The sequence below is a fragment of the Meles meles genome, chromosome 5, assembly GCF_922984935.1.
Source record: "Meles meles chromosome 5, mMelMel3.1 paternal haplotype, whole genome shotgun sequence".
NCBI lineage: Eukaryota > Metazoa > Chordata > Mammalia > Carnivora > Mustelidae > Meles > Meles meles.
The window spans coordinates 64473339-64488707 of NC_060070.1; the positions used below are offsets into that span (position 1 = coordinate 64473339).

The following is a 15369-nucleotide window of genomic DNA, read 5'->3' on the forward strand; positions in this document are numbered from 1 at the left end:
CTTGCCCATTTCTAGCTAGGTGAACTTGGGCAAGCTATTTAACGTCTCTGTGTAACTCTTGCCTCATCTATAGAATGGGAGATAATATTAATACCTACCTCACAGGGTTGTATGAGGATCAGCACAGCAAATGCTCAATAAATATTAACAATGACTATGAGATGCCGGTGAATACTACTGTTGTTTAATCTAGTTGGAACTGGGGTCTTTTCACAATTGAGAGTGCATTGATGAGAGTTTCAGCTTCTTTAAAAACGCACTTGGAGTCTATCCTCCCTCTGCTTTTCCATGATCCCCACCCCCATGGATTCTTGAGCAGTGTTTTAGCTGGCTTCTCTGACAGCATCTTTGCTCTCCAAAATCTTCCCTAGTCACCAGGGCCAGAGTCACCTTCACGAAACATCACTTTTATCAAGTAGCTTCCCTGCTCCAATTTCTCTTCACACTCCTCTCCACGGTTTCCCAGGTTCCTCCTTACTTATCCAACCCGAATCACCTCTCTCCCTAACATTCCAATCAACCTGACATCTGACCTTTCACAAGAGTGATACTTGCTAAGCCATGTTCCCTTGCTTTACCTTGCCGGAGTCTTCACCCTTGTCCATCCCATCTTTCTCCTTGATGAATCATCAACTGCAATCATGCAGATTCTAACTCTTCTAGGATACCTTTTCCAACTCGAATGGTTTTCACAGATTTTACCCTCCTTGAGATTCTGTATCATTTTCGATTCTGTACCAGAGGCTTCAACAGGCTTTTATAGACATTTCTGTATTGTTTCAGGTGGACCCAACGAATCTCATTAGAGAGTGAAATTTTTAGGTTTTGTTTCTTTCGGCATGTCCCCTAACTCAGTGGTAAGCACATAACAGACACCAAATAATTTGTTACAGGGCCCAATCATAACACATCCCTACTTTAAAAATTCTGTAGCTTTAAGGAAATTTTCCTTCAAATTATGATAACTTTTATTGCAGTTATCTAAACTCGACAAAACAACTTCTAAGAGGATCATAAATCTTAAGTGACCAAATAAGGCAATCAGACAATTTTAACAGAGTTACATGTTTTTATTACATAAACATTACAATATTCCTTGTGAGAACTGGTCTTCAGTTTTGCCTCTTGCTTTTATGGAATGTCAAATGTCTGTAGAAATTGTCTAAGAAGGATTTATGAAACACCCTTGTACCCCCACCAAAAAAGCCTCAATGCCAACATTTTTCCAATCAGATTCCTGAGAAAAAATAATGGGTTTTGTTTATTTTACAGTGTAATGCATAAATTTTCTTTCAAGGTATAAAAAAGGAAAGACCTTTAAAGTAAGAGTCTCCTTATGTTTACAAAGTCCTATAAAAATACATTAAGTATGCTCATGTTTGTCCTTTGACTTAATATTCCAGTTTACCGGAAACAAAAAATAACAATAAGCAAAGATAGGCAAAACCACATTAATCCTGTAGCAATATAATGTCTACATCATCATGAACACCTTGCAAAAGTAACTCTCCTGGGTACGTAACAATCTTTCTTCGTTTTGCAGCTTTGAGAGTTCCCACCAGTGCTTCAAAGAGGTTGGCACATTTGTCGTCTCGGAAGAGGACCCCAAATTTCACACTTAACTTCCCATCAGCATCTAATTTGAGCAAATACAATGTTAGCCAATGCAAAGTCTTACCCCCAAATATGGCAGATTTACTTAATCAAAAAACATCTATGTGTTAACCAAGATGACAATTTTACAGTTCACACTCATAAATTCAATGTCATCTCTTGCCAGACGCAAAAGTGATGAAATAAATCAAGTGATGAAATTGCACACCTCCTAGCCTTAGGATCATCTGGACAAAGACTAGAAGTGAACCAAAACTGACTTACAAAAAGTGAATGTGTTACAGTGTTACTACTGTGGACCAATTTCCTCCTGTTTACATTTTGATATTTTTTTTAAAAGATTTACTTATTTATTGGAGTGAGAGAGTGTGTGTTCATGTGCTATGCGCGTGCGAGCACATGAGTTAGGGGAGAGGGAGAGAGAGACCCCTTCAGCAGGTTCCCCACTGAGTGCAGAGCCCAAAGAAGTGGGGCTTGATCCCAGGACCCTGAGATCATGACCTGAGCTGAAACCAAGAGTCAGATACTTAACCAACTGAGCCACCCAGGTGCCCCTACATGTTGATTTTTTAATTGTGGTGTTGCTGAATCAATTAAAAAAAAAAATACAAGAGAAAGTTTGGGTCAGGAGCAGCTTTTCTCTAAGTGTATTCTAAACACACTCAGAGCCCCAGGGTAGGACTGGTGACCTTAAAAATGAAGATATCTGTATTTACCAGATCTCTAGATTATCCAGTTTGGAGACCAGTTTTTAATGCAGATGTTAAAAACTAAGGTAAACCCTAAAAAGAAATGAACCATCAAGCCATGAAAAGATATGGTGGAACCTTAAATATGTATTACTAAGAGAAAGAAGGCAATCTGAAAAGGTTATATGCTGTATGATTCCAACTATAGGACATTCTGGGAAAAGCAAAACTATGAAAAAAGACAAAACTAAATAAAAAGATCAGTGGATTTCAGGGGTTGGGGTAGGGGAGAGATGAACAGGCAGAGCACAGAAGATTTTTAGATCAGTGAGTGTACTCTATATACTATAATGATGGATACATGTCATTAAACATTTATCCAAACCCATAGAACATACAACACTAAGAGTGAACCATAAACTATGAACTGTGGTTGATGATGTATCCATGTAGATGATCAATTAAAACCAATGTGCAGTTCTGCTGGGGGGTGTTGATAATAGGGGAGGCTATGCATGTGTGGGAATAGCAGGTATACAGGAAATCTCTGTACTTTCCTCTCAATCTTACCGTATTCTGAAACTGCTCTAAAAAAAGTCTTTTTTTTTTTTTTAAAAAATGAGATAAATGAAAGGTGGATCTTTGATTAAAAATCAATCAACTGGAAACGTGTAGATAAGAATACCATGAAACAGGGGCACCTGGGTGGCTCAGTGGGTTAAAGCCTCTGCTTTCAGCTCAGGTCATGATCCCAGGGTCCTGGGATCCAGCCCCGCTTCGGGCTCTCTGCTCAGCAGGGAGCCTGCTTCCCTTCCTCTCTCTCTGCCTGCCTCTCTGCCTACTTGTGATCTCTGTCTGTCAAATGAATAAATAAAAATCTTTAAAATATATATATATTAAAAAAAAAAAGAATACTATGAAACACCTCCCCATTGTTGGTTGATTCCCTTGACCTACCTGGCTAAACTTCTGACTCCCTTCTTTCAGCACCGCTCCACATTCTCCCCTCCAATAGCTGTGCCCAGTCTCAAGGACATGGCCATCAGAGTGAGTGGGGCTGTTCCTTGGCCAGGGCTTCTTGAGTTTCCATGAGCCCCTGCTAGAACTTCTAACCTGAGTCTTAATGTGTTCCTACTGTGCTGGGCACTGGAGGCAAGTAGAGGAAGCATAGAATCACTTTCTAGCTTTCAAAGAAATGGCTTCAGTTCCCACAGGGAAATGAGAAATACACACATAATAAGTAAAGAAACAGGACAAAGGAGTATGTGACTGGATGTCTAGTAAGTAGCCAACACAGGACATCCTGCAGTTTGGAGAAGGGCAGGATGAGTCTGGGCTAGAACGGGAAGGGAAGACTTCCTGAAGGAGGCAACACCGGTGCTGGCTTTGAAAGGGAGTGTAACATGGAGCTTCTCATTTTCTAAAAAAAAATGTATTTTAATTTGAGAGAGTCGGGAGGAGCATAGGGAGAGAATCTTCAAGCAGATTCCCTGCTGAGTGCGGAGGCGGAAATGGGGCTTGATCCCACGAGCCATGAGATCATGACCTGAGCAGAAACCAAGAGCTGGATGCTCAAGAGACTGAGCCACCCAGGCTCAGTAAGCCCCAGGTTACATTTTTTAAAGGCACAAAAGGCAGAAACCTGGATATAACCTTGGGAGCTCTGCCCACTCGCTCCTCAATCTCATAAGTGATTCCATTTCCTTTGTATCTTCTGTTGCTCTAGCCTCTTCTCCATGGACGATTAAATTCTTGGTTCAGGCCGGAATTGATTCTCATGCAGATAACTGCAAGACTTCCTCTCCAGCCTCCCTTTCTGCATTTTTGTCCCCAATATATCCTCCATATTGGTGCAGAATAAAATCTGTGAAAGAAACCTTTAAGATGCAAATCTGTTTGATGCTTTTTTTTTTTTTTTTTTTTTTTTTTTTAATAAACTCTACCCCCACGGTGGGGCTTGAACTCACAACCCCGAGATCAAGAGTCACATGCCCTACAGACTAAGCCAGCCAGGTACCCCTGATGGGTCCTACTCTAATCTTTCAGGGGCTCCCTACCACCTTCAAACAGTGATGCCTTTGGCGTTCCAGATAAGACTCTTCATCCTTGGCCCTTGCACTCCTCTCTTGCCTGGTCTCCTGCCATATTGCTCTATGCACCTCTTGATCCAATCAAAATCAATGACTTGCTGGTACCCAAGGTGACATAACAGATCCTGCCCTGGCAGTTTTGCCCAGGTGGAGCCCTCTGCCCAGCATCCCAGAGCCCTTTCTCCAACTAGTTCTTTTTCTTCAAGAATGGGCTCAAATGTCACTTTTTCTGAGGAGTACTCTGTGATTCCCTCAGTCAAGTTAGTAACTTCTTATATGACTAAGTATATATCAAAGCACTCACCAGCAATTATAGTAATAAGAGCTAATATGTATTGAGTCCTTGCTCTGCTCCTAGAACTGGTCAATGCATTTTATAGTAATTAAAACTCCCTTACTCCTTATTTCATGGAAGGCAAGGCACAATTCATTGCAGGAAGCACCATGATTTCATGTTCCACTTAAACTGCCAATTTAACTACAGCACAACATGGGTTATAAGATGCATTCCTATTTTAGAGATGTTAAAGTTTGGGGTAAAAAGTGTCTTTGAATCATTGAACTAGAATATTATTAGCCAAATAAGGAAACCAAGGCATAAAAATGGTTACTGATGTACCCAAGGTCACACAGTAAGTGGTAGGGGAGCTGGGATTCATTCCCAGAGAATCTGACTCCAGAGCCCATGCTCCTAACCAGTTCCCCATACGTGCTTCCAGCTCATTTGTCTGTCTTCTCACTACCTAGAGAGGCCCACAGGGGCTGAGATGGAATTTTGTTTATTTTCACATGGCCAGCACTTGAGCACAAAGACAGCACTCAAGAAATATTTGTTGAATGAAAGAATTTAAATCTCCAAATAATCTTTATCCACTTAACTTTTTTCCACTGGATGAAAAATGAAAGACTTGAAAGAATTTCATTTTAAAAGAAATAGATAAATAGGTTAACTAACTAGAATTTAAGTAAAAATCTGGAGAAAAAGAAAAGAAATAGATAAAACTAAATTTGTCCATTTCCAGCTTCACCTAATACATTATATTTAGATTAGTCTAAAAATGATTCTCCTAAATGCTAATTTAGTCAAAATTATCCCAGACACAACTTACATAATTAACCATAACCTGTCCAGAGATAACTTATCTCCATAGATGCTTTCCAGCTCAAGAAGTCATTTATTTCCAGGAACAGGTAAATCAGGGAGGCTTGGGGAAGCTGCAAAGTTCAAAACGTTTCATCCTTACAGAAATGTGATAATTACCCTGTAGTCTTCTAGTTTGTAAAGCTGCTAATTTTAAATGCAGGTTCAGTCTGCCCTAGTAGCATAATAACTGCTCTAGGGTAAAGGTCAGAATTTTAAATGCAATAGAATCTGACCAATAAACACTTGGCTAACATGGAGACAGATCTAGGAGAGAAGAAAATCCTACAAATCACTCAAAAATATATCCATAATATCTTTAATAATTTAAACACTAGTACTGGGGCGCCTGGGTAGCTCAGTGGGTTAAAGCCTCTGCCTTCGGCTCAGGTCATGATCCCGGGGTTCTGGGATCGGGCCCCGCATCGGGCTCTCTGCTCGGCAGAGAGCCTGCTTCACCCCTCTCACTCTGCCTGCCTCTCTGCCTACTTGTCATCTCTCTGTCAAATAAATAAATAAAATCTTTAAAAAAATAAAAAAATAAACACTAGTACTACTCCCAAGAGCAACATGACCTCACAGAGGTAGAAAGCTGGAAAAGTAGAAATGAGGACACGGGTTTCTTTCACTATTAAAAATAAGATTCACAGGGCACTTGGGTGGCCCAGTTGGTAGGGTGTCTGCCTCTGGCTCAGGTCATGATCCCAGGGTCCAGGGATGGAGTCCCGCATCAGGCTCTCTGCTCAGTGGGGAGTCTGCTTCTCCCTCTCCCTCTCCCTCTCCTTCTGCCTCTCCCTGCTGTGCTCGTGCTCTCTCTCTTTCTCTCTCTCTCTCAAATACATAAAATCTTTTTAAAAAGATAAAGAGGAGAGATTCGCAACAACAATGGAGAATTAGTACAGAGGACATTTGATACAAATTGTTCAATGGAGGGGCGCCTGGGTGGCTCAGTGGGTTAGACCTCTGCCTTCAGCTCAGGTCATGATCTCAGGGTCCTGGGATCCAGCCCCGCATCGGGCTCTCTGCTCCGCAGGGAGCCTGCTTCCTCCTCTCTCTCTGCCTGCCTCTCTGCCTAGTTGTGATTTCTCTCTGTCAAATAAATAAAATAAAAAAAAAAAAAATTAAAAAAAAATTGTTCAATGGAATTTTCCAAGTAGGTCTTATTTCAAGTGATTTGTGATTCAAAAGCAGACTGAGTTATAAGTGAGAAAATTCACAAGCTATAATGAAAAAACAACTCTTACGAGGTACTTTTTAAAGCTGTTTTTCACTTAAAATGATACAATTTTATTTAATTTTTTTATATGATGTAATTTTAAAACTTTGAGTTCCATTATCTTAGTTGTTGCTGAATATGTCTATTGCTCTTACAATTTTCAGAATTTTCCTGCACTCCAGTATATCTTATCTGATATGTACAAATACCTAAAGCTATAAACATAATATTTACTTTAATTACAACTTGGAAAAGGACACTAATACTACCAATTTCACATGGCACTAATTTCAAGGTAGCTGCTTCTATGTTGATGAAGAAAAAGCTGATTAAAAAAAAAATGTAGAATGAAACTGGACCAGTTTCTTACAACATGCCTAAAATAAATTCAAAATGGATGAAAGACCTAAATATGAGACAGGAAACCATCAAAATCCTAGAGAAGAACACAGGCAGTAAACTTCTTGACTTCGGCCATACAAGTTCTTACTGTGTGCCTGTCAGTTGAGTGTCTGACTCTTGATTTTTGGCGCAGGTCATGATCTCAGGGTCATGGGTCAAGTCCTGAATCCAGCTCTGTGCTCAGTGGGGAGTCTGCTTGAGATTCTCTCCCTCTTCTTTTTCCTCTGCCCCGCCCCCAGCTTATAAGCACGCCATGCGCATTCTCTCTCTCTCCCCACTCTCTAAAATAAATCAGGGACACCTGGGTGGCTCAGTTGGTTAAGCACCTGCCTTTAGCTCCGGTCATGATCCCAGGATCCTGGAATTGAGCAGAGAGACTGCTTCTCCCTCTCCCTCTGCCTGCTGCTCTGCCTACTCGTGCACACTCTCTCTCTCTTTCTCTCTGTCAAATAAATAAATAAAGTCTTAAAAAAAATCTTTTAAAAAAACTATGTAAAGGGTTCTTTTAGTTACATGTACATAAATATCTGGTTATACAAAACTCAAGAATTTGGAGAAAATAAAGACAATTTAGTATAATTTGTATCTGAATCCCTACTCATTTGGAAGTTTGTAATATAGTGGCAAGATAAAGCAGAAAATAAACATCTGCCTTTGGTGCAGGTCATGATTCCAAGGTCCTGGGATCAAGCCCTATATCGGGCTCCCTGCTCAGCAGAGAGCCTGCTTCTTCCTCTCCCTCTGCCTGCCATTCTGTCCACTTGTGCTTTTTCTCCCTCTCTCTTTCAAATAAAGAAACAAATAATCTTAAAAAAATAGAAAATAAAAAAAGATAGAGCAGAAAAAATAAATTTTAATAGTGTGACATAAAAATTTGAACACGATTCAATCGCCAGATTTCAATGCAGCCAGACTAAAGAAGCATAGCAATTTCCTTTCCATTCAAGGGTTGATGGAATATCTCAACCATTCCTTGCACCAGAAGCACAATACCCCAAAGGCTTTGTCTCCAGAAATCAATCCCCGGCTGAGGGCAGAGCTGCCGTTACTATGTCATGAGGTCCTGGGTGACCCTTTCACAGGCTTCTACCAAAAAAATCTGTTCCTACCTGCTCTGAGATAAACTCAGAATACAGTGGCTGTGTTAGAATACTTACTTTTTGAACCCAGACGATGAATTTCCTCCACTAAGAGGTTAATTTCGTGATCCACATTCATTGCGGCCTGAGGGAGGAAAAAATGCTATATTATTACCATTTCTATATTCCATTAAGTACATCTTGCTAAATCCAAGGGCCATTTCTTTCTTTTTTTTTTCTTTTTCTTAAGATTTTATTTATTTATTTGACAGAGAGACAGAGTGAGAGAGCACAAGCAGGGGGAGAGGCAGAGAGAGAGGGAGAAGCAGACTCCCCGCTGAGCAGGGAGCCTGACACAGGGCTCGATCCCAGGACACGGAAGTCATGACCTGAGCCAAAGGCAGCCACTTAACCAACTGAGCCACCCACGTACCCCTCCTTTCCCCTCCCCCCCACGTTGCATTTGTCATTGTTAATTTACCACGTCCCTCTTCCTAAAAATACTTGTGTGATGTACAGGACACCAGAACACCTCCATTTCCCCTCTGTCTTTATAATTGCCCCTTTGTGCTGACCCCACTCTTATTCTACACAGGATACCGAGGAGAAGGCAGCACCCACTACTAAACTCTGAGCCCATCCATCCTCAGGATGCTCTGCTCTGCACCCAAAACTCACTGTCCAGAAGCAGAGAGAGACCTAGAATGAATAATGGCAATGTGACAGCATTCTCTGAGTGGTGGGTCCAAGGCATTATGGGAGCATAAAGGAGGAAGACACTGAAGATTTTGTAGAGGTCACTGGAGACGGAGACAAGTAGACCAGGTGGACAGTTGGCAAAGGGTGCTCTATGAGCAGGGAAGAGTGCGTGCAAAAGCACAAAAGCAAAGGAGAAAAATCACAGCACATCTGAGGCAACTAGCTAGAAGCTGGAGTACCAAGAGAAAGGAACACCCTTCCAACCTTCCCGGAGCCTGCGGTCTGGTGGGGAAAGAAGATCAATACAGGGCAACGTGAATTCTGTCAGGTTAGCGCCGTGATGCCCATGGGTCACACACAGGGCAGTGCATTCTTCCCTGGGCAGTGCCCAGTACAGCCTGACTGCAGTGGAGAGCTAGTGGTAAGGACCAGTCATCTCCGATGAGGAAGAATCCAGGACTAACAGGAGCTGTGAGACCTACCTTGGTTCACTAGGTCTTCTCCAGCCTGGGTTCTGCATACTGTCGTAGCCTCCTCCACCCTACCCCCTTGAACTCGGGGCTGCAGTTCCGTGGAGCTTCTTTTTGTTCCTCAAACACCACTGGCTCTCCCACCTCTAACCTTCACACATCCTGAGTTTTTGACCCAGGCTAATGCTATTCCTCTTTCTTGCAGCTAACTGCCACACATCCAGTTCCAACTTAGATGCAACCTCCTCCAGGAAGCCTGCCCTGAAACCCTGGGGGAGGAGCCCTCCCCCATACCACTGTGCACCCTCTCCATTGCACTTGGCTGGAACTACCAGTTTCTTGGCTTTCACCAGGAGATGGTAAAGACCTTCGACGCAGGAATCTGACTGTAATGTTCACTGCTGGGTGACATCTGGCACCAAGAGCACAGGTTCAATAAATACTGGTTTCAGGGACACCTGGGTGGCTCAGTGGATTAAAGCCTCTGCCTTCGGCTCAGATCATGATCCCAGAGTCCTGGAATCGAGCCCCACATCGGGCTCTCTGCTCAGAAGGGAGCCTGCTTCTCTCCCCCCCACCCCACGCCACTCCCCCCACCTCTGCCTGCCTCTTTGCCTACTTGTGATCTCTGTCTGTCAAATAAATAAGTAAAATCTTAAAAAAAGAAAAAAAATACTGGTTTCAAGCTGAAAGGACAAAAGCATGGAGGGGGATAAAACTCTGCCTGTGGAAACTGTCACCGCAGAGTTGCTGATTTGGAGCAAGAGTGTTCAGAGACAGAAAAGGGAGGTAAAGGGGCATGGCAAACACCTACAGAAAGGAAGCGGGAGCAAGAAATAGGGAAAGAGCAGGTGGATGTGGAGGAGAGAACGCCAACCATACAGGGTCAAAGAAGTAAAGGCAGTAGAGAGAGTTTCCTTATGAAGGCAATAACTTAGCGAAAATCGAACTGGAGAGTCAGAAAGTATGAGGGATTGGCAGAAGAAAATGCGTCAATTGGGGTCTGTTTCCCAAACAAATAAGGGACTAAAAAAGTGGGGTTGTATGAATTGTTTACTTTGGAGTGATGATTCGGAAGAAACAATATCCAGACAGATTGTAACTAATTCCCAGTAACCTTGAAAAAGAAGAATGAAATCCAAGTTTAAGTGATACTGACTGGTACTCCATCAGCTCCAGTTGAAAGCACCCTTACTATCTGCTACGTTATTTGTGCAAATATTATAATTTAAGAAGTGTTTATTGTGGCAGTAGCTCTTTCTGCCCATGGGTCCTATATCCGTGCTTTAATAAAACTACCTTTTCCACCAAAAAAAAAAAAAAAAAGTGTTTATTACAATAAGATGCAAAATCTTGGGTTAATGCATCTACATAAAATTCAGTATCAAAAATTAGTTTCCAAATATTGAGAGCTTTGTGTTGGCCAAATTACATCCATAACATTATATTCAATTTGAGAGATGCTAAAAAGTTAAAATATAATCAGAAGGCACAACAGAAAGATAAGCCATGAAAATAATAGTACCAAAAAAAACCCCTATAGATGTTAGTGTGATGGACAGGTGACATTTTTACTTACCTGGCTCCCATTCCCCACTCGGCTCGAGAAGTCTAAATTTTGTTTGAGTCCAGTCTTTTCCTTCCTGTTCTAAACCAATGGATTTCAGTAGAGCCTCACCCTAAATTACAGGAGTAGGTCAGAGCCAGAATAATTGATTTGAGGCATAAGGTCTGTGATCCCACCCTAAACAATGAGGTTCAGCCCATGGACTTTGCCAGATCAGTAAAACAACACTTTCCTATTAGGTTCTAAGATGTCAGTTTAGAGCTCCTAATGTAAACTATGACCATGTGAAAAGAGCCTTTCAGGAATGAAGTTAACACTAAGCCCAACCATGTTACAATGACTGAGTCTATATATGACCCTGGCCTTTCCGGTTGCATGAACCAATCAGTCTTTTCTGGCTTTGCATGTGCTGGTCTGGTTTGATTAAGTTTCTGTTACTCTAAGGAATCTTGAGCCATAAAGTCAATCTAAAGAGGACCTGCAACCATTTTCTTTAAATTAAAGCTTCTTTTATGTATTTTTTTAAAAGATTTTATTTATTTATTTGACAGACCACAAGTAGGCAGAGAGGCAGGCGGGGGGTGGGGGGGGGGGCGGAAGCAGGCTCCCCACTGAGCACGGAGCCCGATGTGGGGCTTGATCCTAGGACCCTGAGATCATGACCTGAGCCGAAGGCAGAGGCTTTAACCCACTGAGCCACCCAGGCGCCCCTTCTTTTATGTATTTATATGGTAGCATTGTTTCATGCTGCTGTATCGGATAGGATAGATAGATGTAATAGACAGATTTGGGAGCCATATAAGAAAGGAATTTCCTAACAATCAAAACTGTCTAGGAATGAATAAAGTTTGCACCTGTTACTGACAACACTGGGGCAAGTAGTATAGATCTGTGAGAGTTCATGAGGAAATCAGCCTAAACGGAAGGGAGAATGAAATGTCCAAGGGGATTATGGTCCTCTCCAATTCTCAGGGTTTCTGTTTTCCTCCAACTCTGAACATTTCTCTCTTTAAAACTGGCCCCCCCAAATCAGCAGCACACTTCAGACATAGCTCTCCTTTAATAATGACACTCAAAGAGGAAACGCCACTATTAAGTAGTGTGAAAACCTACCTAATATTAAGCAGATATAGGCAGATCCAATTTAAAGAAAGGAAGGCAACCAGCATTTCTTTATAATTAATTACACACAAGACTCCTTATCTATGTTAATTCATGTAATCCTAAGAAACCTTGCAAAGTATGCATTATTTAAACACATTTTACAGGGGCACTGGGTGGCTCAATTGGTTAAGCATCTGCCTTCAGCTCGGGTCATGATCCGGAGATCCTGGGATTGAGTCCCCACATCGGGCTCCCTGCTCAGCAGGGAGTCTGCTTCTCCCTCAGCTCCTCTACCTCTGCGCCGGCACCCATTCCCGCCTGCGCTCTCTCAAATGTATAAGTAAAAATCTTAAAAGGGGGGGGTCACCTGAGGGCCTCAGTCGGTTAAGCATCTGCCCTCAGTTGAGGTCATGATCCCAAGGTCCTGGCATCAAGCCCCTGGCATCTTCTCCCTCTCCCTCTGCTGCTCCCCTTGCTTATGCTCTCCCTCTCTGCCAAATAAATAAATAAAATATTTAAAATAAAATCTCTTAAAACACCCATTTTATGGATGATGAAACTGGGTCAGAGGAACTGCCCACAATCAAATGCTGTTTTTACATCATTCTATTTTTTTTCCTCTTTCCTCATCTTCTTCCCAGTTATTATGTAAAGTATGCTAAATATAATAGTCAGTTGTGTTTGTATGGAATATTACATGCTGAGTACACACCAAGGCAGAACAGTTACAAAGCAAGAAAGGCTCCCAGCCCAGACCCCTGCAAGTAGGAAAACACCAGGCTAAGGAACTGCTGCTAGCACACATAATTTGGCATGATTTATTTATTCATTTTATTATTCAGCGGGGACAAAGCGGGGCAATACTCATTGTTGTTACACAATCCTTACGGCCTATGACATTGTATAAAATACAGAAGGCTGGGACCGGAATAAGCAGCAAGATGAAGAACAATGAAAAGAGGCCATCCGCAGAGCCAGTCTAAGGGGAAAAAAGATTTTCAGTGGGAGCTCAAGGCAAGGCGGTGGCAAATGCTGGTGGGGTCCTCTAACTGTGTCAGAATCTAATTAGGCATTGTGCGTGGGAATCACAAAGAAAGCGGAATGCTTTCCCGAAATGCTCCACCATCAACACACACTTAATAATATATTTAAGGACCTTTTTTTATATAGTTTTTGTTTAGTTTTGTTTAAGTTTAGAAGCAATACATGGAGATTTTCGAATGTTCAAGGAATAAAGCCTGCGGGAGTGGGGACGCCTGGGAATCAGCAGCCTGAGCCGCACCCACGCCCTGGGGCTGGCCACGTTTCTCAGCTGTCCTTGCAATCTCTGACTAGCAGCTGGTGTGGGTCAAGGGATGACTTGGGTTCCTTCCTGCCTGCCCGCTGGCTCGCACACACTCCATATTTGGTCATCCCTGCTCCAAGTTTGGGAGCTGGCCCGGAAGGGGTCCCAAGCTCCTGCCCCTTACAGGCCACCACATGGTCACCACCCGCAGTGCAGGGTTAGGGAGCGCAGGACTCCGGGGGGCTGCGGCCGCATGGCGGGCTCCGGGGCTGCCCCTGAAGGAAGGGCCTCATCCCGGAAGCCTTTGTCTCCACGGGTCCCGCGCCAGCGCCGCCCGCCCGCGCTCCCCGGTGGCCGGTGCGCCCCGGCGAGCCGCGAAAGTCAGCGCCCCAACCGGGATACGGAAATGGACTGATCCTGGGGCTCCCCGAGCCCCTAGAGTCTCTCACCACCCCCACCCTCCACCCCCACGATCTGGAGCGTAGGGTGCCGCACCCCACCGCCCGCGCCGCAGACTGTCCGGCGCGGAGGCCACCGCAGTCTCCCGGGGAAGCCTCGCCCCTCGCGCCGAGCCCTTCCCCGCCCGGCTGTGCAGAACGCGCCCCCGCGCCACCTGCAAGTGCAAAGCCTCCGAGCCGCACCGCAGAGGAAACCTTCGCCCCGCCGCCGGCTTCCCGGTCGCCCCGGGCCGGCACAATGTCACGTGAGCCGATGCGGAAGTCTGCGGGAGACGCGGGGGCGTGGGGGCGCGCCCACCTGGCCCCCAGCGCGGGGTCTCAGCCCAATTCCAGTTGCAATCTCCACGCGCCTCGGCCCCTGCCGGCCCCATCTCCCCACCCGCAGCCCCCGATGGCCCGTCCGCCTGCCCTCCACCGGACACCTCGTCCGTCCTTTACACCTGCCGGTCACCTTCCCGAGACCCACTCACCTATCTGCCTCTTTCTCTTTTCCTCGGAGAAACTGGGGCAGCGGCGGTCCGGACCCGGTTATCTTCAGCACACCGAGGAGGAAGAGGCTGAGGAAGGAAGTGACTGAGGCAGAAAAGAAAGGCTGGTGTGGAGGAGGGGGGTGGGAGGTAAGAGTTTAAGCGCTCGAGGAAGGGGACGCCCACACTCCCGGGGACAAGCCTATAAGGAGGAAACTCAGCGGAGGAGACGCCCGGGAAGCGGGCCGAATCCAGGCAGGTGGCAGGACGCCCGAGGCTTCTAGGAATAGGACTCGAACTTCGCTTACTGCCACCTTTCCCCTGCGCCACTCGGTGCCGATGATCCCCAGACCCCGCCTCTGATCCTGGCCATAGATTTCCTGCCAGGATCTCCTAACGTAAGAAATAAAGCGCCCCCAATGTGATGACTAATGGGGTCTAGAAGGAACGTGACATTGGTTCTGTATGCCAGGATCAGGGGTCTCCATAAAACTATGAAATGGCACAGTCTGATTTGGGGAGGGGGAACCGTTCTTAAAAACCAACTTGTTCTACTGCAAAGAAATTTTACTTGGACAATGCTAGTTCTTGATCCTGAGTGAATATAACTTTCTTCTCTTCTTCATTCATCGTTTCTTACATTTAACTGCATAGTTCAATCGAGCTATTTATACTTCCTTTATTTTAGTCACTGTTATTTTACTCAGTGTGTTTTACTCGCGCGCCAAAGAGAGAAAGAAGAGAGATGCTTGCTGTACCCAAAATCCCTTTAAAAAGGAAACTGAGGCTCTGCTGAAATGACCCAAACTATTTCTAAGGCGAAGGTTGCACAAATAACCCCCAAAAGCCCCACATATCCCTTGATAGCTGATTAGATTAAGGGTGATCATGTGACCCAAGGGCACACAATCCATAAACTGGCCATCATCTAGAAGGTGACCTGGAACAAGCAATTCGCACCAAACAGGGATGCTGATAATTAAGTAAACCAATAGGATTCTCCCTTGGAAATTGAAAGAGGAGAGCACAGAATGGGCTATGCTATAGAAAGGCTGAAGCTGAGAGAGCTTGAGGCTGGAGTAGAGAAA

The 15369-nt window shown here is 44.2% G+C and overlaps 1 protein-coding gene across 2 annotated transcripts; it reads right to left on the bottom strand.

Moving 5' to 3' along the window:
- Positions 1-1049: 1049 nt before the first annotated feature.
- ABRACL (ABRA C-terminal like) lies at positions 1050-14601 on the bottom strand. 2 transcript variants are annotated; one of them, XM_046006765.1, is made up of 3 exons: positions 14285-14601; positions 8310-8376; positions 1050-1636 (listed from the first exon to the last, which is right to left on the bottom strand). In XM_046006765.1, exons 2-3 carry the CDS (start codon positions 8368-8370, stop codon positions 1452-1454), a joined length of 246 nt encoding a protein of 81 aa, XP_045862721.1. In that variant the 5' UTR covers positions 8371-8376; positions 14285-14601; the 3' UTR covers positions 1050-1451. The 2 variants fall into 2 exon arrangements, with proteins under 2 accessions (XP_045862721.1, XP_045862722.1); XM_046006766.1 differs by lacking the exon at positions 14285-14601 and adding an exon at positions 10980-11070.
- Between the last annotated feature and the right edge of the window lie 768 nt (positions 14602-15369).

Bases quoted from the DNA above. Each gene is read 5' to 3' on its own strand.
- ABRACL (XM_046006765.1), bottom strand. From the start codon at position 8,370: ATGAATGTGGATCACGAAATTAACCTCTTAGTGGAGGAAATTCATCGT. The intron at 1,637-8,309 runs GTAAGTATTCTA...TGCTCAAATTAG, and splicing joins TCATCGTCTGGGTTCAAAAA to ATGCTGATGGGAAGTTAAGT.